Here is a 19305-nt window from a genome sequence, read left to right on the forward strand (position 1 = left end):
TGCAGACAGTATCCTTCCATGGTACGGCCCTGATTGAATTGAATGAAATGCTTTGGGGATTAATGCTTTGGGGTGCTCTGTGCCAAACGTCCTGCTCAAGACGATCGGTGAAAGTGTGCACACTTTACAGACGGCTGTGGTCAGAGTCTTGCCCTTGTCCGACCCTGGGGGTAGGTGCCCGGCGCTTCTCTTTTGCTTTTCTCCCGTGCCACGCTCTGCCCTCACTTTGTGTAGAGTGTAAAAATCACCTTTCCTCTCCCTCTGTGGACTACTGGTCTGTTTTATCCCAATACCACCTCTCCCTCGTGCGGCAACACAAAGCTTAGGCATTCCCAAGATCCCTCTGCACAGCAATAGTTTGAAACTGCTACAGTATTCCTGCAGATAGGGGGGGATCAGAGGAAGTGTGTGTAAAGATGTCCTGGGTTTTGCAGAGGAGTCTTCCTGGTGATGTCCAGTGAGGGCTTGGGTGTTCCACTCGCTGTGTAGTTTCAGTCAAGCTGGCCATAGCTTTGTTAACACCTACTTTTAGTTATTTTTGAGCGACCTGAATCTCATTTGATACTGGATAGATGGCCATATCAGTTTAAACTTGATGGCTGAGGGAGCGTCTTATCTGTCGCCCTCAAAAGGCGAATGCTCAACTCTGACAGGACCACAGCTACCAATGGGGTGCTTAAACAGCACATCTGTCATGGCAGTGTTTCCCAGCATGCATGTCTCTTAACGAATAGGCCATGGTTTGCATTTCCTAGGTAATTTTTGAAAGCACAAAGAGAATAGAGTAACACCCCTGTATACTTAGATTATGTTGACATAATTTAGTGATTTCTTCATTTCAAAGATAGCATGGCTAAATCCTGAGAATAAGACATTCACTCCATATATGAATATTTATATATTATCACGGTTGTGTATAAACGATTCATAAACTGTGGTGTGAGCCAAATGTGCAGTCAGAGGATTATAATATCATAAAGACTAGTTTATTCTGGTGGATGTTTCTGAAGTGTATGCAGAAGTATAATTTCTAAGAATACTAGTGACGGCATCTGGGTGATGCAAAACCATTAGGAGCCTTTAAGAGCTCCAGGAGGAAGTAATCTGAGTAATACTGGTACTGTGTTACTCTAGGGGTCTTCATGCTACACGTTAATGACAAATGACTGTAAAAGTGTGGCCTTTCAGAATGTTAGCATGTTTTTAAATTGGCTTTTGCGTTATGTAGAAATGGTGCAGTGATTAACTGTGCTGTGCTGGGGCCCTGGGTTTAATTCCAGAGGTGTCTTGCTATCTGCGTGGAGTTTGCCCGTTCTCCCCTTGTTAGTGTGGATTTCCTCTGGGTGCTCCGGTTTCTTCCCACAATCCAGAGACGTACTGGTAGGCTAATTGGCTTCCGTACAAATTGGCTCTTACATGCGCATGTGTGTGTGTTTAAATCAGTTCTGCCCTGTGATGGACTGGCGTTGCTTGGATAGGCTTCTGCTCTCCCACAGCCCTGAAATGGGTGAAGTAGGTAGAGATAAATGGATAGATGGCTCTTGGAGTCTTCACTTTGCAAAAGGACTCGATCTTTTGGCAATGAAGTAAGAAGGCTGTTCTTCTAGCATGACAGGAGCTGATAGCCCCACAGAGAATTGGCTATCCTCACACACTCTCCATAGACCAGAGCAACTCTCATCCTCGTGGACCAGGGACTCTGTGCAATAGGGGACAAAATGCAGACTAACGCTCAATTTTGACAACGGACAAACAACTCTACTGGAGAGATAAGAGTAGTGACAAATGATCTAGACTGCATATATTTCAGGTTATCTGATATCTGGATAGTTGGGGCATTTTCTTGCCCTCCTTTTAAGGGTCTCCTGATTGTAGTCCATGTGTCACTCTGTAGGGTAAAGTAGGAATGCTGACAGCACCATAGACCATGAGTGGGACTTCAGTTTTGATGGCATGACCCTCCTGATTTCTTAGGCTGCATTTGCAGATTTCAGGCGATGCTGTATTTCTTTGTCAATATCAGCCATCTATGAAAGATATCTCCCAAGGTATGGGAAGTGCTCCACATTCTTCAGACACTTATCATGAATCTAAATCAATAGCCCTGAAGTGTGCATTACGCATTTGCTGATGGAGAATTTCTGTCCTCTGAATGATAAGTCTCATCTTCACATACTTCACATCTGCCTCCGTAAACATGTCAACATGTCAATTAATAGGCCATCAATAGGCCATTTATTGCAAAGTAAATATTGCGTCATCACCAGCATCCTGGAGTCTAATGACTGTAGTCACGGTGGTTTTAGTTTTGGACTGGAGTGATCGGAGATTAAATAATCTGTGGTCCATTCAGTAAATCAGCTCCACTTCAGAAAGAATCTTGTCTGTTATTGAATGGAATACGGCACTCTGAAATATTGTTTGATTCCTGCTCAGACTTCAAAGGGCCCTTGTAATGGATCTGCTAGTAAGAAGTACTGCATGCATATCATCATGAAACAGCTGGATGAAGACACATTTTGGAAGACATCCATGCTTCAGAAGGATCTTAAAGAGTGTCTCACAATTCACAGGGTGAAACTCCACCAAAGTGCCACACCATACTCCAAATAAACCCTATCACCAGCTCTAACATGTAATAATAGTCCTATGCATAATACCAGCTCTAACCCTAATGGTTATCTGAAGACACGCTAATCCCAGCTCTATATACTGTATAATCCTACCTCTCACTTCAACACCTCATGCTTAACGTCAGACGTTAATGTTCTAAAGTGTAGAACTAAACCTCCAAATCTAACCACTACACATAACCCTAAACGTAATCCTTACTACAACTACTTTACTACAGTTATAATTTTTTAATTCATTTTTATGTTATGACCTTACCCCACGTTACCTCAACTATTTTACACCTAGCCTAGATCCCATGTCTAACAGTAACCATTAGCCTAAGCCTGGCCTTTATCTAACCCAAAGCCTTATTCCCAGTCCTACATCTAACAATAACTGTAAACGTAACTCTGTGAGAAATGCTAATCCTAATGTAATTCAGACTCTTCACTTTACTCTTAAAGGTGCTTTAGAGTAACGTACAGTATATAAAATATATGTATAAACTTACATAATAATGTAACAAATATGGCCGCCCAGGCTGAGGGAGGTCTTCTTTAGCTTAGCCGGCAAGACCCCTGTTGAGTGACACAGGAGACCCGGGTTTGCACCCATGAGGTGGAGGGACAAACTGGGGTGAGAGCGGTGGGGGCACATGCCCCAGACCCCAAGTCTTTTATACTGGTGTCAGGAGTGGGATGGGATAGCCCTTCACTGAGGAAGGTGAATTAAGCAGGGGAGAGTGTAACGAATATGCCCCTGCGCATAACAGGGATGCCGGCAAGACCCCTGTTGAGTGACGCCGGAGACCCGGGTTCGAGCCCATCTGGTGAGGGACGGGGAGCAGCGAGGGCACAAGCCCAAAACCCAAATCCATTACAATCTAGATTTTAAGCTAACCACTTCTTCCCATTCCAGTCATGGAGGAATCAGAGGCTGTTCTGGCAAGCAACAGATACAAGGCAGGATACACCCTGGACAAGACATCAGCCCATCACAGGACACATCTCTCTTCTGTGTATCTATCACTCACACCAGGCCTAACATAGTTACAAGCATCTCGTTGGACTGTGGGAGGAAACCAGGGCACCCAGAGGAAACCCCACACAAACTCCACACAGACAGCACCCCAGGTCTGGAATTGAACCCAGGGTCCCAGCCTTGCAACACAGCAATGCTCACCACTGCGTCACCGTGCCACATTATTTTAAACCAAATCAGACGTTCAAAGATGTTCTGAAAACATTGCAAAACGTTGTATCAAAATGTTGCAAGAATTCTTAAAATCGGGGTTGATAAGAATACGTGCCCTCACTGTCCCTATAATCATCATCATATGTCAAGAAACAATTGAGCCTCAGTACCAGGATCTGGATCAGACACCAGGTTATATTGGTTATATTGAAGCTGTAATATGTCTTCTGGCAGGGGGCAAACCTCCTGCGATCATTTCCTACTTTCTAGGAGTCTGCTCTCTCTCGGTTTCTGCACTGCAAGCGATGGGCTCACTAATTCTGTTTTTTTCCAAGGATGAGGTCGATAAAGCAGTGTCCTCTGGGTAGCTTCAGAAGTCCTGGGAAGAAACACACACACATAAGAGCAATGGGCTGTATTAAGCCCAATTTTTTTTTCCCAAGCAATGCATTAAATTCTTATCTACATTAAACGAATAGATTTTTAAATATGTTATCTGTGGCTGAGGCATTGGTTAGCAGGCCTACCGTACCACTAATTTAAAAGATTTTTAAAGGCTATGTTTCCATAATATTGATGTGTACTGTACATGGGGTAGCTTTTTCAGTTCCCTGGTAAATACACTTATAAGAGCTGTTCAAAGAAGTAGCCAATTTTTACATACGTACTTTTAAGTGCCTAACATTATTTCAAGAGATGAACAATATCCAGTTTAACAAGGATTTGCAGTGTTATTTGATTCGGATCTATGGTCCTTTTTTGTCTGTCTTTCTATTGTTAAGACTAAAATACTTATCAGTTCAAGATGACAAACGTAAGTGTTACTTTAATATGAGGTGTTTAGAATACGATTCTGTAATTATACCAAAAAAAGTTTTTGGCTTGACACCTGAAGAAAACGACCTTGTTTTAACTTTCAATTGTTCTTTTTCTGCAAGTAATAGGATACATTACTAGTGCAATGTGGCCTGTGTGAAGAGTTTGAATACTAAAGGTACCAAAGTGATGTGCTGCTGATGTAGAGTATTTATATCACAGCGAACGGTATAAGCTGTGCAGTATGACACACATTCACATAGAAAAGTCACATAATGTCTAGAACTGAAATTGCACACATGCTAGTAATTAATGTGCAGGAAAAGAAAAGGAACAAACTCGATACTCTCCTGGGATTATTAGGATTTCATCCTGGAAATGGTGTTTTTTGGAATTTTATCAGAAAGAATATATCTCCATTTTTTTCCCACTGTTTTCCATTTAGTCTTGATTTTAGTTTATGATTTGAGCTCTTACACGTTGGCTGCAAAATATGTTTGGTAGCAGCATGGCAGCGACAAAACTAATTTCATTAATTTTCTTCCTTTTCAGCAAATTAAAGCCTGCAGCCAAGCAGTGTGGCCAGTAATTCTCTACTAATTCTCTGGAGATTGTAGGTAGAAGAATGGAAAATATTGCAAATATTTCAGCTCTGGCATTCATTAATCAGCTGTAATCCATTCAAATTTAGAATTACACTATTAGTATAATGTTTTTTTAAAGGATAGAATGAGTTTTGTTGCGAAGTTTTGTTCGTGGTCTGAAACTTTCAAACTGTGGTAATCGCCCTGTTAAATGTCACTCCTGGTGAAAAAAAACAGAAAAACAACCACAGAAAGGAACCCAGATTCCCTCGAGCATTTAGAGAACAGCATGCCAGAAGGGTTCTCCAACAGTAGAGCCACATCAAGGTTTTGTTGACACCAAGATGATTTTTGCTCACCGAGTGTGGCACGGGCATGTGGAGTGGTACTCTGATTGTTCTGTAAACTAGAGCCATAGATGTGGAGCTCCAGGTGTGATGGGTAGTTCCCACAGAGCTGCACCTGAAGGGACTGACGGCAGCCTGACCTCACACTGTCCTGCTCTACGTTGATCAGGTCCTGAGGCCTCACTTGCCGCCCTTCCTGGGGGCTCCTTCTAGCCGGACAACAAGCATCCTCGTGCTGCTATGGCAACACAAAGGCTTTTGTGCAAGAATGGGAATGTGATGGATGCGCTACAATCCAAACCTTTGCCCCTGCAAAGGTGATTGTAGGGCCTTGGTTTGAAGCCACCTAGTGGAGTGGAAATTAGACACACTTGGCTTAACTGATTACTGGGAATCCAGTGCGAGTGAAGTCCTGCGTGTGGAAAAGATCACGTGTGATGGGTTCAGTGGGTAATTGGCCAGGACCATGGATTACACCTCTGGTCTGTATTAGCAGCCAGGAGGCAAATGCCTAGGAGTCTCCATTTATGTCCCTACAGGGTTGAGGAGACTGAGAGCTCTGAATTAATATGGAGAGCCTAGGTTGCACAAGTGCAGATTTCCGGCTTTACCAACAGCAGTCAGGCTTGCAGTGAAGTAGTGAAATAGTGAAATGATGAAAACGTGATAAAAGAATTGCATGGACTGTGATTAAGGATTTGTCCTTTTTTAAAAGAAAGATCCAGAGCGATCCGTTGCTCTTTCACCCAGGTACACTATTGCAGGATCTCATTGGGGAAGGTGATTAGTACTGATTACAATATGTGGTAGCCAGGGGGTAAAAGGTCAAACCAACCATTCTGGGACCCCAGAGAGGTTCTGATAGCAAGACTCAGTGACTGCACTCCAGCGCGCAAGTGTTAAGGTGAGTCCCTGACATTTTTTGGCTCTTGGGTCAGCCTTTTGGGTGGTCCCAGTGATCTTTTGTGGGATGAGTTGGGATGACAGGTAGAATCTAGAGCTCAGAGAACAGACAGGTGCTTCAGGTTCAGTCTCTACAAGTTTCAACCTTTTCCCAAGCATGCATTATAGACACAGACTGTGTTGCTGCTGGTGTTGGCCACACAGACACTGCTAAACGTCCATTTTCACTTTGATACTTAAGTAGGAGCCACACTAATAATAGCACATTTTAATCAGCTATAATGAATTAATGACATGTCTCTTCAATAAAATGTCATTGCACTTGCAGCAAAAACTTTGTGAATTGAACTGTTTAATGTGTTATCCAGTGTTCATTCAATCATTTGTAAATGTATAGTTTTGATACATTTCTGTAATGTTGAGTTTTTTATATCACCTCTCCCAAACCAGTGATTTTTGCTGGCAGCAGATACACTGCTGATCACAGTTGCTACCAGTGTCCCAGTGGACTAAGCAACATGCTTTTACCAAGTGAAATACTTGAATTGGCAGCTGAAATTCACTAATAACATGTTGCCTTAATTAAACAAAAGGACACTTCTTCAGTGTTTGATTGTGAACATGGTACCATTTATAGTGGGGTTTTTTTTACAGCAGAAGCAGCTTTTCTTGCTGTGAATCAAAATGAAATAACATAATACGGTGAGTATAATATAGTATATATTTGAGGGCAGCAGTCATTGCTCTAGAGAAGGACCTGAAACAGTGCCCTGCTTTCTCACAGCCTGTCTTTCTGGACGGTCGGCTGTCCTGTGAGCTGTGGCACTCTGCAGCCCTCCCACATGTTCTCGGTACGTGTCCTCTCTCTCTACTTGTATCCTGAACCTTCCAGTCCTGCGCAGAGAAGACCATGAGGGGATCGGATACGAATATTCAGAGACACTGACGGAAAGTCAAACCGGTGGATTTCTCCAGAGCAAATGGTAAAGCACAAACCGGAGGACACTACGTGGAAGTGCATTTAATCCTGAGAGCTAAAGGCACTTCCTTGCCCGGAGAGTAGCGAGAGTCTGGAGCAGGTTACCCAGCCATGTTATTGAAGTCGAGACCCTGTCCTTTTTCAAGAAACAGCGGGATAAGATGGTTGGTCCAATCAACTAACAACTAGATGGGCCAGATGACCTTCTCTGATTTGTAACCTTATGTTCTTAGATAGCGGAGCACGTACAGAAATGAGATGCTTGAGCAGGGCAGGCAGGTTCATTCTGAAGCCGACAGGAAGCCAAGCAGACATTCACAGTGTCCCACATGGATGAGGACACTGCAGAGCAGTTGTTTACCCACAGGTGGTAGGGTGCTCTCAGTATTTTTTCTTTGTACCTCATATTTTCCTTTGACCCAACCCAAGCCTCTTCTCTCCGACATGTATGCATGGCTTGACATGATTATGTAGGGCGGTCTGGTGGTGCAGTGTTCAGCAGTGCAGTGTTCAGCAGTGCTACCGTCCAGCGCTGGGGCCCTGCGTTCCATTCCTGTGATGCTATCCTCCCAAATGTCTCTGGGTGCTCTGTTTCCTCTAACTGTCCAAAGGCATGCTGGTAGGTGAATTGGCTTCTGGGAAAACGGGCCCTGGTGTGGGTGCCTGTGCTTGTGTCTGCCTGCCCTGTGATGGACTGGCTTATCATCCAGGATGTACCCCGCCTTGCGCCGACTGCCTGCTAGGATAGGCTCCCCCTTGACCCTGTACTGGATAAAGCCGTTAGGAAATGATGGAGGGAGGGAGAGGGCTCAGCACAGGGTATCAACACCAGGAACCCTTCCTCGAGTCTTGTTTCAGGGGGTGTATGCAGTTCGAGAGAGAGGCCTGCGACAGACAGTACATCCAGTTTCCTGCCTTCTCCTGGTGCGAGCAAGACCCCACTGGGCTGCAGGCCCCAGGGGGAGCACTGTTCTGTAGCACAGGAAACAGGCTTACCTGACAAAACAGTCTGCCTGCAAAGTAAAACAGTGGATGAGTGTGAGAAACCTTGTGGTATGTTAGAAATTGTGCAGTTATTAAACATTATATATTGTCATTAGACATATTATGCAGTTTATTGTATGAAGCCTGGAAACGTATACAGGATCCTTACATTTCCAAAGCGCTTAGACAACTGTTGGGCCTTCCTGTGAGTTCCACTTTAATCCACCAGAGGGAGTGTCCTGCTCATCAAGCATTCTCCCTTTTAGGCTCTTGTTGTGGCAGGACAGAAATTACATTTTTCTGGCACAAGAATTAGAACTTGAGAAATTGCAATATGAGCAGCTGCAATTAACATTATATTATCGTCGCTGCATAACACAATCCATGATACGGTGAGAACACAAGTAAGGTTACACAGGAGAAGATCCCATTGGGCCATTCAGATCATTTGAATGCTAGTATGATCCCAGGATCTCATCTAGCTGTTTCATGAAAGAGTTAGTATTAACTTGTGAGTATCTGTGTACAATTAAGTCATGGCAAAAGAAGCTTTTTTATATGCTCACTTTCAAAACCAATAATTTCAAAGCACATTTTACAAAACGTAAATTAGAAAGCTCAAATTGTCATTTCTTGTTTGAAAAGTGCGGTAAGTATTCAGAAAAGATTCAGCCAAATCATTCTATCAATGATAACGGCTATCTGCATTTTTGGAAATGACAATAATCTACAATTAGAGACTAAGATATGAACAACAGTCAGTTTTGGTGCTTTTACAAAAGCTACAGGACCTTTGAACAAAGTTACGTCAGAGCAGTTTGTGTGAACTGAGATTAATTTGATATTGGTTTGGTATGTGGAGTGCCACAGATAACACATGGTTCTGTCTCAAATACCAAGTAGGCTAGGCATTACTGTAACAGGATAGATCTGTAGCATTAGTTTCAGGATGTCATTGTTACATGATCTGTAGCAATTAGTAATTAGTTAACACATTTTAAGAGCTACAGGCATCGTTCTGTCAATATCTTAACTTTACTCCTTCAAATTGTAATGTTTTACTCCTGATTTAAACAAATACCACAGCTGAACTGATGAGGATTCGTCATCTGTTTCAAAATAGAAGAAATAAAATACCATGTATACATTTCAGTCATACATTTGGGTAAATTCATTTGCCTCTGTCACAAGAGTGACAGATTTGCCTCTGCTCACAACAGAAAAGGGGTGTAGCAGCCTGTTAGGGTGCTCAATGAGGATTTCTATTCAATAGCTCATAGTGCACATGGGCCAGGTGTTGAATATCCTTTGCATTACGTGAAGAGTCCTTTTCAAAGACACTACATTTGTTAAATATAATTGTATAATTTTTCTATGACTGTTTACTATTCCTATACATTTTAATTATTATTTGCTCCAGTTAACTTGCTCAAACATTATTTGCAGAAGTAATACACAGACCTGTAAATTAATTCAAATAAGTTTGGTAGCCACTGATTTTATTAATGTCCTTGTTGAACTATAACTAATTATTGATTTGCCAAAGAAAATTAAGATTTTCCAACACTTCATTGTGATGAAAATGTATGATTTGTATCGGATATATCAATAGCATAACTGTAAAAGATAATTATTTTAAAAATGATCATATTTATTCTTACTCTGTAAGTACAGGGCCCTGCAAAAGTGTCCAGACCCTTGCTGTTGTGTCCCATTTTGTGAAGTTATGTTTAAAATAATACTGTTAAATGAATATTTAATATTTAATTAAAATGTAATATTACTAAACAACATGTGAATGCTTAGGGGCAGCGTGATAGTTAGATTTGCTGCCTCATGGCGCTGGGGCCCTGAGTTCAAGCTCTGAGGTGCTGTCTGGGTGGAGTTTGTATGTTCTTCCTGTGTTCACATGGGTTTCCTCTGTGTGCTCCAGGTTCCTGCCACAGTCCACAGACAAACTGGCGAGCTCATTGGCTTCTGGGGAAATTACCCCTGCTGTGAGTGTTGTTGTGCCTTTCTCCCAGTGGACTGGTGTCTCAGCCAGAGTGTATCCTCCCTTGCGCCTGTTGCTTGCTGGGATAGGCTCTGGCTCCCCCGTGATGCCTCGAATCTTAACTACACCTTGATGTGAAAGCTGTCAGAATCAGCATTATTGATCACCGTACAGAGCCCAAAGTTTCATGTCGAACTAAAAAGTCTGCTTGAGCACCTTAAAGTACTGTACATTATTCTAAAATCAGATGTTCAAATGCCTCTGATCTCAGATAATCTAGAATGCAGGGATACTTTCACTTTTATCAATTCACAAATGCTGTAACAATGATAATCCACGAGTTCAAAGAGCCATGATAAGTTATTGATTGTTCAGGGGGCTGGGTGTTCGATGTGTTTCTTAATGGATATTGTGATTGATCCTTTTCACACCAGCCTTTCCCATTCCTGTGCAAAAAGAGAAGCAAATGCAGTATCTCAATATTACAATAAAGTAATAAGTCATAAACAAGGAGTGAATGTTTAGTATATGAGTCTCTGTTGTAAAAATAAATGCTATTCCTCTCATTAAGTTGTTATTCCCTGTGATGTTCATTGCACTCCCACTATAATATAATGAGCAAAATTAACTCTAATGTAATTAGTTTTATTCATACCTAAAACCTCTATCTAATTTCAAAAATTACTATTGGGCTTTTGATTTCAGTGTAGTTAGGATACATGTGGAGTCCATGATTTCATGGCTTACAGGAAGTGTTAATTAAACCATTTGGTCCTTATGATCTTGTATTTTTTACTCCTAAAAGCAAGACTACTTCCTTTCGCATGGGCTTAGTTCTGATGAATGCACTGAATATCTAGAAGAGTCAAACATTTGGAATAATTGTTATTTATTGACTGCTTCTCCATGTCCAGATGTACAAGAAATAGTCAAACATCTGCCAATATTTTTGTTAAACACTCGCTCTCATCTCAGAGTTTTATTCACTCCCCGCCTTTTCTTTCTTTATATACTGTATCACGAACTCTGTAAAGTCCGACGCATCCATGCGGTGTCATGTGACTGTTCTTTGGCTTCACAATCCACGCGCAGTTGATGATTTAACTGTATCAACACCACTACCTGCAAGTAGTTAAATCACCTTTTTTTTACTGCGCTTCTCACTGACTGTATTGTATGTATTGTATTGTTGTCTTATTGTATCATTTCGTTACACTGTGGCTGTGTTGACTGTCCTAAGCTGCTTTTGCACTGCAATTTCCCTCACGGGATCAATAAATTATCTAAATCCTTTTTCTCACAACTCAAATCAGTTCCCTTGCAGATATTTTTCTAAAAAAATAAAAGCTGGACAAATGGGTCGGTCCTGATTTGGGTGAAAGACATTTTTTCCCACTGAAACCTAGCCAATGCATTTTAAATTTGCAGACAGAACGCACGCAAAACAATAACCACCGTTCTGAACGGATACGGCTTCTGATCGTCTGTTGGAGAGGCACGCCACGTCCTGTGAACGAGAGCTTTTGCCGGCACATATTTGTTGAGCTCTCGGATGACACTGGTGTGACTGAGCTCCAGACTGCCCCTGCTCAGCGATGACTGTCAGGTTCCCGTTAATCAGCAGGTACGACATCTTTCACGTCTCTTACTGGCCGGTCTAACTTTAGCCAAAAAAATCGTGCTTGGCTAGGTGGAGACTGAGATTACTGTACGTCTGAGGCGAGTCGAGCCTGGCTGCATTCCTGTGAAGAAATGTGCTCTTGCAGGAGGAAGCACAGCTGAGCTGCACGCTGTCAGCCTTGACAGAAACCTAGCGAGCCTCTAGAATTTTGATAGGCAGCGAGATGGAGTGTTATTCCAAATCATTGTCCTGGTATGGTGACTAGGAATATGGTACTACAGCTCTCCTTCAGATGAGTCTTTAAACTGGTGCCCCTATGACTTGATCAGTAAAGAATCCATGGTGTTTGTAAGGGGTATGAGCTCTGGGCCTGGACAATTCACTACACCAGCCAAAGTTCCCCGGTAATTTGATAGCTGAAAACATTTCTCATTTCTTTACCTTAGCTGATGTGTTTCTGGGACTGCTGGCAGAAAATAAATGCTACACATCCATCAGGTGGGGGCTGTACTTTGGCTGTGTATGAAGTGGGTCCTATCCTATAAGTAAAGCAGTAAGGGATTCTTCTCTATGAAAAGACTACGCAAGTACAAGGAATTATTATTCACTTAAAAAGCAGTTGTATAAGACACTAAGTGTATTTTAAGTATTGTCTGTATTGGATTGGCCTTCAGTGTGTTTTTTACTTTTCCTGGGTTATACTGTACAGTAGGTTGAAATCTGAGTTACCTGGCTTGGCTCAGTCCCCTGCAAGAGTCCCTCCCAGAGAAGCCAGGCTATTGGCTGTTTCCAGCACAGGTAGGCGGGGCTTCCACACAATGTCACCCAATCTGATTGGTCTTCCATTGTATTGAGGTGAAGAGAATCATTGAAGTGCTTTAATAAAGAATGTGTAGATGGTTGTGTGTGTGTGCGTTAAGATTATGATTATGATTGTCTCAGGTTTGTACCTTTGCTTTTAAATCAATTCTATCTTTTCTCCTGTTCAGCTTCCAGTAGGGGGCAAAAACACCATCCACTGTACCAAATGCACGTAAAAACTATCATAGCACAGCAGACTAAACATAATAAAGATGAGTGTTGTATTTATTTAAATAGGAATTCATTATGAATGCCATGTAACCAGAGTGGTGTATAAAGACTAGCAATATTGCTACAGTATGTGTATTTGGTTGTTGTTTTTTTTACATAAGCCTATTTTAAACTGTTTTTTGTAAGGCGAGGTGCAGCATTCTTTTCCCAGGACAGTAATATGACACTGCTGTAGTCACAGAGAAATACGCTGGAGAAGGTTTGGGAGAGTGGAGAAATTAGGGTGAAGCAATTATCTAACAAGTATTCTCCCATTTGTTTTCACTCTCAACAGGGCTCTGAAGGTCAGAAGTCTCTAATGGGCTACTGGCTGAAACACTTGTTACTTGGCTAAAGGCCAGAATAGCATTTCCTTTCCTACATTGTGATGCGCTCTTCAGTCTCCTGGTAGAATGTGCACTAAAACACAATGTTTTGTTCATGGTTGCATATAATACAGCAATGTGTTTTGTATGCAAGTGGGAGTCTCTTGTGTATTACAGGCTCATCATATTAAAGCACAGCTTTTGAGAGGTGCACAGGTTTTGCTTTTTTTTTTCCTGGCCTTGGACATAAAAACTGGAACAAAATCAAAACACTCTATATTAATATATTATACAGTATATTATATTATATTATATTATATATAATATACTTTATTAGATACTATATCAAAGTACCTTCAAAGTTGATTGCTAAAGGACATGGGAAATAAGAAAGGTTACAATTGGTTTACAAAGTTACAAAGTTTGGATTGCTCAAGGTTTCATATGTGTCAGCCAAATCCCTGATTTTTGTCGAAGACTTTTAGTAATTTCCCTACCTCTCTTTCTGTGTTTGCCAGTGCCCCAAAATTTTGTATCTTCAGCACATTTAACTGGTTTCCAAGTATATTAGAATCTACTCTGCATCATTGACACTAATTAGATAGGGTTTTAAAACACATCCCAGTACACCAGTATCCTCACTGGCCCAATTACAGGGTATGGCCCTAAGATTATGCTCTGTTAACTGTTCATTAGAATGGTCTTGTTCCATTTGTGCAAGGTACCATGGATTCCTATGACTTGACTTTAATTTGAGAACTGACATTTTATGAGAAATTACATTAAAAGCTTTCTTGAAATCTAAAAATATTTTATAGTATGCCTTAATGTAACAATTCCTTCTTTGAAAATTTCAAATAATTTACCTGACCAACAACTCCCCAGCATGAGTTTATGTTGGCCATATCTTACACTGTCAATGTTTCTCTTAGTTTAGCACTCATTATCAATTACATCAGTAATAAATCAGTCTTGTCCTTCGGATGAGATGTAAAACCGAGGTCCTGACTCTCCGTGGTCATTAAAAATCCTAGGGTGTTTCTTGAAACGAGTAGGGGTGTAACCCCGGCGTCCTGGCCAAATTTCCCATTGGCCCTTACCAATCATGGCCTCCTAATAATCCCCATCTCTGAACTGGCTTCATCACTCTGCTCTCCTCCCCACTGAGAGCTGGTGTGTGGTGAGAGTACTGGTGCACTATGGCTGCTGTTGCATCATCCAGGTGGGGCTGCACACTGGTGGTGGTGGAGGGGATCCCCATTACCTGTAAAGCGCTTTGAGTGGAGTGTCCAGAAAAGCGCTATATAAGTGTAAGCAATTATTATTAAATTATTATAATTATTAATTAAGAAAAGTAAGTCTGATTAGTCTAGAGCGGTGGTTCCCAGTCCTGTTCCTGGTGACCCCCACAACTGCTGGTTTTCATTCCCTCCTGCCTGAATTAGAGACCTGAAGGCTTATTGATCTTAGAAGTTGCTTCATTGGAATATTTGCATTTAGTTTCTAGTCACAAGTTTGGGATTTTATGTCACTTACAGGAAACTACGGTTAAAGCTCCAACGTATTTAAGAGCTGGGAGCAAACAGGTCACATTATTATTATTATTATTATTATTATTATTATTATTATTATTATTATTATTATTGGGTCCATGAAGGGTTTGATTGTGGAACAGAGGGCTCAGCTGGAACACTAAACAACAGGTGTGTGGGTCACCAGGACTGGAAACCACTGCCCCTTGTTCAATTCTGTCCCCCTTTCTTCAGCACTAGTCCTTTATTTGCAGCTTCCATTCTGTTGGTTCAGCTCATTTAGCAAGAGTTAAATATCCTTGCTTAGGGTTCCAAGAATAACACCCCTCGTTTCTGTAAATATGACTGGGAAAATACCACAACGCCTCAGGGATTTAACCCCTAGCCCCTGTCAGTTCGACTAAAATCACCAAATATGAATGCAGTTTCTTTATAACAAGGGACATGTAATTTATGTCTTCTTTTGTAAAAAAACAGAATAAAATATTCCCTTAGCCAGATAACTATTTCTTCATCATATTGAATTTATAATCCTCCATTATCTATGTAAATATTTCTTCACTTCTAAAGCCCCCTTTTCATTCTGACTTATTTCTAATAAGACCAGTGTCTTGGTTAAACCATTTAGAGGATATTATTTTGGAGCTGGATGTCACTGGGTTTGAATTTGTTTCAAGCCTTTAACTTAATGTATTTTAGTGTATGTATGACTATCCTTCTCTCCATCTATCCAAACATTCTCTTTCGTCATCCCACTCAAGGTCTCGGATGAGCAGGTGCCTTTACCAACAAGCAGCGGGCTCAAGGCGGGATACACCCTTGACACGACACCAGTCCATTTCAGGGCACACACTGGACAGGACACCAGTCCATTTTCCCTGGCATGTGCCTTTTGAAAACTGAGTTGGGAATTAATCCTTGACTGTTTCAACCATATCAATTTTCTTTTTTCGGCATTCCCCATCACAGTCTCCCAGCAATATAGTAATATTAATGGTACCAGTACCAAGGTATACAGTAGTAATATAACAACACCTTTGTTATAAATATTGCGTATCTGGTCATGCAATAAGCTGCATGTGTGCACATCTGCTTTAGCATAACTGAATTGTTGAGAACATAAAAAAAAGTCTTAAAATAATTTCAGGAGTTTCCAGTTCAGCTGGTATAGATTCTTAATATCCTTCAGATTCTCTGATTTCTTGCTACAGTTCTCTAGCTTGCAGGTTACTGTGGTATAAGGTCCCACCCCACCACCCCTTATGTCCTACCTATGGATCCAAATAAAATGTAACCATTAATTTGATATTTTCCCTTACCGACCTCCCTAGCCACATTATACAGTATGTATACAGTAATGTCTTAGTTCCCTACTACTGCTGTGGCCCTGGGTTCTTCCATCTTATCAAGCACTGAAGCAGAAGGGTTTGAGAATGTTTAAGTTTGTGTTTGTGTTTTAAATTGGTTCTTAGCGTTGGCCCAGGCTCTGCTGATCCCACCAGATCTGTTGGCCAGCTGGAATAGAGTGCGCATATTCTTCTTCAGCCATTTGTGAAATTGTCACTAAATGCTTTGAAATATTTAAATTGAATTTAGTCTTTCCATAGACTCCTCCAAGATGGTGAATCTACTGTGTTGTGGCAAAGCCTGGGCTATTTTGTTTTTATGATTTGTGCCTTCAAGAGAGCTTTTTGTCGGATAGCAACGTCATCCTGTTCCTGGCCAAAATATAATAATCTGTAATGAGAAGTTAGTCAAAAACCTTTGGCACAAAGAACTTTCTTCAGCCTATTTTAAACATCCAGTTGTTTCTGGGGTTTTAGGTTTAATATTGCCAGTGCTGGATTTAGGAATTTAAGTTTAGACTCATTCCTGCAGCAAAATGTCCGTTTCTCTCCGATGAAGTACTCTTCCTAGGCACATATGTTTCTGGTCTTCTCTTTAGAGGCACATTCTCTATAACCGGTCTTTACACGACCATTATTGAATGTGTAATTATTATTTGTTTGTTTTTTGATTTACTGGACAAGGTCCTTTAGTGGGAAAGGTTCATTTGTTAAATGTTTCAGGTGTGATTCTAGAACCCTGTGCTTTAAGGTGTTCTAGCAGACATTTTACCTGGGAATGGGAATCTGGGCTCCGTATAATGACCAGTAATGCTGAGTTTGATAGCTTTCAAATCGAGTTGTAGTTAAAACTCAAGGCAGCTCGCGAGCAGAGCCTCACCCTGCGGTAAATGACAGCTCACTCCCCGAAGACGGTACTCTGTCCCAACTTTTAATTATTGTTGATGCTCTCGAGCTGGACTGCCCAGTCCTGGCTCCCTTGACCTCACTGTCCACTGTTTCGTTTTTTCCAGTCGTGCTCTCGAACACACAGTGTAATTAGGCCTTTACAATGACTGTCTGCTCCTAAAAAGTTGCAGTTTTGATGTTGCTTGGGAATTTGGTGAGGATTAAAATCTTTGTCGGGTGCCGTACCGAGGGCAGTCTGAAAACGTCAAATTAGTCAACTGTAAGTTTAATTTGGGACTCAATTTAAATGATCAAGAGCTCAGCTGTAACAAGTAATGAATAAAAAAACTAACAACTAACAAATCGCCACTGAGGTTGTGAGTACCTGTACTGAGAAGACCTGCTCCGGGGGTACAGTATGGTAGGGATCATATTATTTTAATTAGCTGACGTCGTCTGACTCCAGAAGACATCTGGCTCTTGTACATGTACAAGTATTTCTCTTTAGATGCACTGTCTGAGTGCATGGCTGAGCGCCTCTGGGTACCATTATTTATGACTTTATTTCATTTTCACAGCTGGCTGCTGGTTGGGTGGGTGAATTCAAATATACTGCACCAACATTTGACAGGTTTGTTAATTGCCCAGATCAGCTGAAGATTTTCTGAATACTGAACAGGTTTTGTTTCATGCACATTTTATGTCACATTTAGGGAGTGGAGCCACTTTTGAACAAAGTAATAGGGGAATTGTAACTGTAGTTTATTAGATTATAATAAACACCAGCATGAGTACCACTGTTATTGCTATACTATAACTACTGTTACCCCTAATTAAGAAGCCGGGTTTTGCTCTTCTCTGGAAGAGGTCTTTCTAGCGTATTGGACAATTTTAACATAACATCCCAAGGTTTAAATTCTACACTCTGCATGATTTTATTGAAATGTTATCCTAACATTTTCCTTGGTTTTTATATTGCTACCCCACATGGGCTAGAAGATGTAACTGATGGGTCAACATAAACACCTCAGCCTTTTTTATCAGTAGCCTCTTCAAGCTCAACCAAAGGATTTCTTTTGACAAACATGTTTGTGTCTTTACAGATACGTAATGTATCGCAGATCTAGTGGACTACAATGTCTCCATATCCTTATTCTGAGGATTTGAGAGATGTGTTACAAATAATCTGCTTAGACAAGTGAGCTCGGCCTAATCCAGTTACAGTCTGACATGTACACTGCATGTCATGTGCGCTGAGTGGTATTATTGTCAGAAATGAAATGAGATCAGTTACCAATTTCTTATATCCTGGATTGTGATTATAGTAGTTGGACTTGATGTACTCAGCTAAGTAAAACTACAGAAATAAACTGATATTCCAGTCAATTTTTTGTAATGTTACTGTGCATAAAAAAAATATCATTTGCATTGAAGTGTTCGATTGCGCTTGGAAAACAGACAATCTGTTGAGTCTTTAAACTGTCCTTGTGTGCCCCACAGTAGACCAGGAGGTTGTAGTTCTAACTTTCTGGGATAGCTAAGATGAAGTAAATGGAAAACCGATAATGAGAGCACTTCTTTACACAAAGATCTGTGGGAGTCTGGAACTGGGTGTCAATGCTGCTACCCTGGCTTTTCCAGCAGAGAAATGCCTGAATGAGACCTTTCGATGAATTTGCTAAGGACAGCCAAATGTGCCAAAAGCCCTGTAAAGTTCATGTTCTTAAAACCTAGCCTCTGGGCTGTCGCATCTCATGCCAATCATACTTCATTTTCTGATGGATATTTGGATAATTTACTATCTTAGCAAAATATCCAGTACTGGTGTTCAATACTCTGTGAAAGTTAGAAATACCATCCATTTACTTATCCCTTTATTTACAAGATCATGGGGAAGCCAGAGCCTAGCCTGACCAGCAACAGGCTCAGACCAGAACACACCCTGAACAGAACACCAGTCCATTCCAAGGTACACCCATACACACACACTCCCGGACACCAAGTAACCTACCGGCATGTCTCCGGACTGTACCCAGAGAAAACCCATACAAAGCTAAGGAGAACATGCAAACTCCACACAGACAGCACCCCAGAAATTGAGCACTACA

General features: G+C 41.2%; 1 protein-coding gene across 12 annotated transcripts in view; it reads left to right on the forward strand.

Moving 5' to 3' along the window:
* dtna (dystrobrevin, alpha) overlaps positions 1-19305 on the forward strand; it is a 146099-nt gene that overhangs the window by 2637 nt on the left and 124157 nt on the right. For 6 of the 12 annotated variants that reach the window (XM_069191493.1, XM_069191496.1, XM_069191504.1 and 3 more), the window contains exon 1: positions 11842-12037. The exons of 1 other annotated variant lie outside the window; for it this stretch is intronic. In XM_069191493.1, coding sequence (XP_069047594.1) covers positions 12009-12037 — 29 coding nt within the window. In that variant the 5' untranslated portion in view covers positions 11842-12008. Of the gene's footprint in view, positions 1-11841; positions 12038-19305 lie in introns of those variants that run through there. 5 more of the 12 variants (XM_069191501.1, XM_069191502.1, XM_069191508.1 and 2 more) reach the window with 2 other exon arrangements.

The sequence above is a fragment of the Lepisosteus oculatus genome, chromosome 6 (genome assembly GCF_040954835.1).
Source record: "Lepisosteus oculatus isolate fLepOcu1 chromosome 6, fLepOcu1.hap2, whole genome shotgun sequence".
Lineage (NCBI taxonomy): Eukaryota > Metazoa > Chordata > Actinopteri > Semionotiformes > Lepisosteidae > Lepisosteus > Lepisosteus oculatus.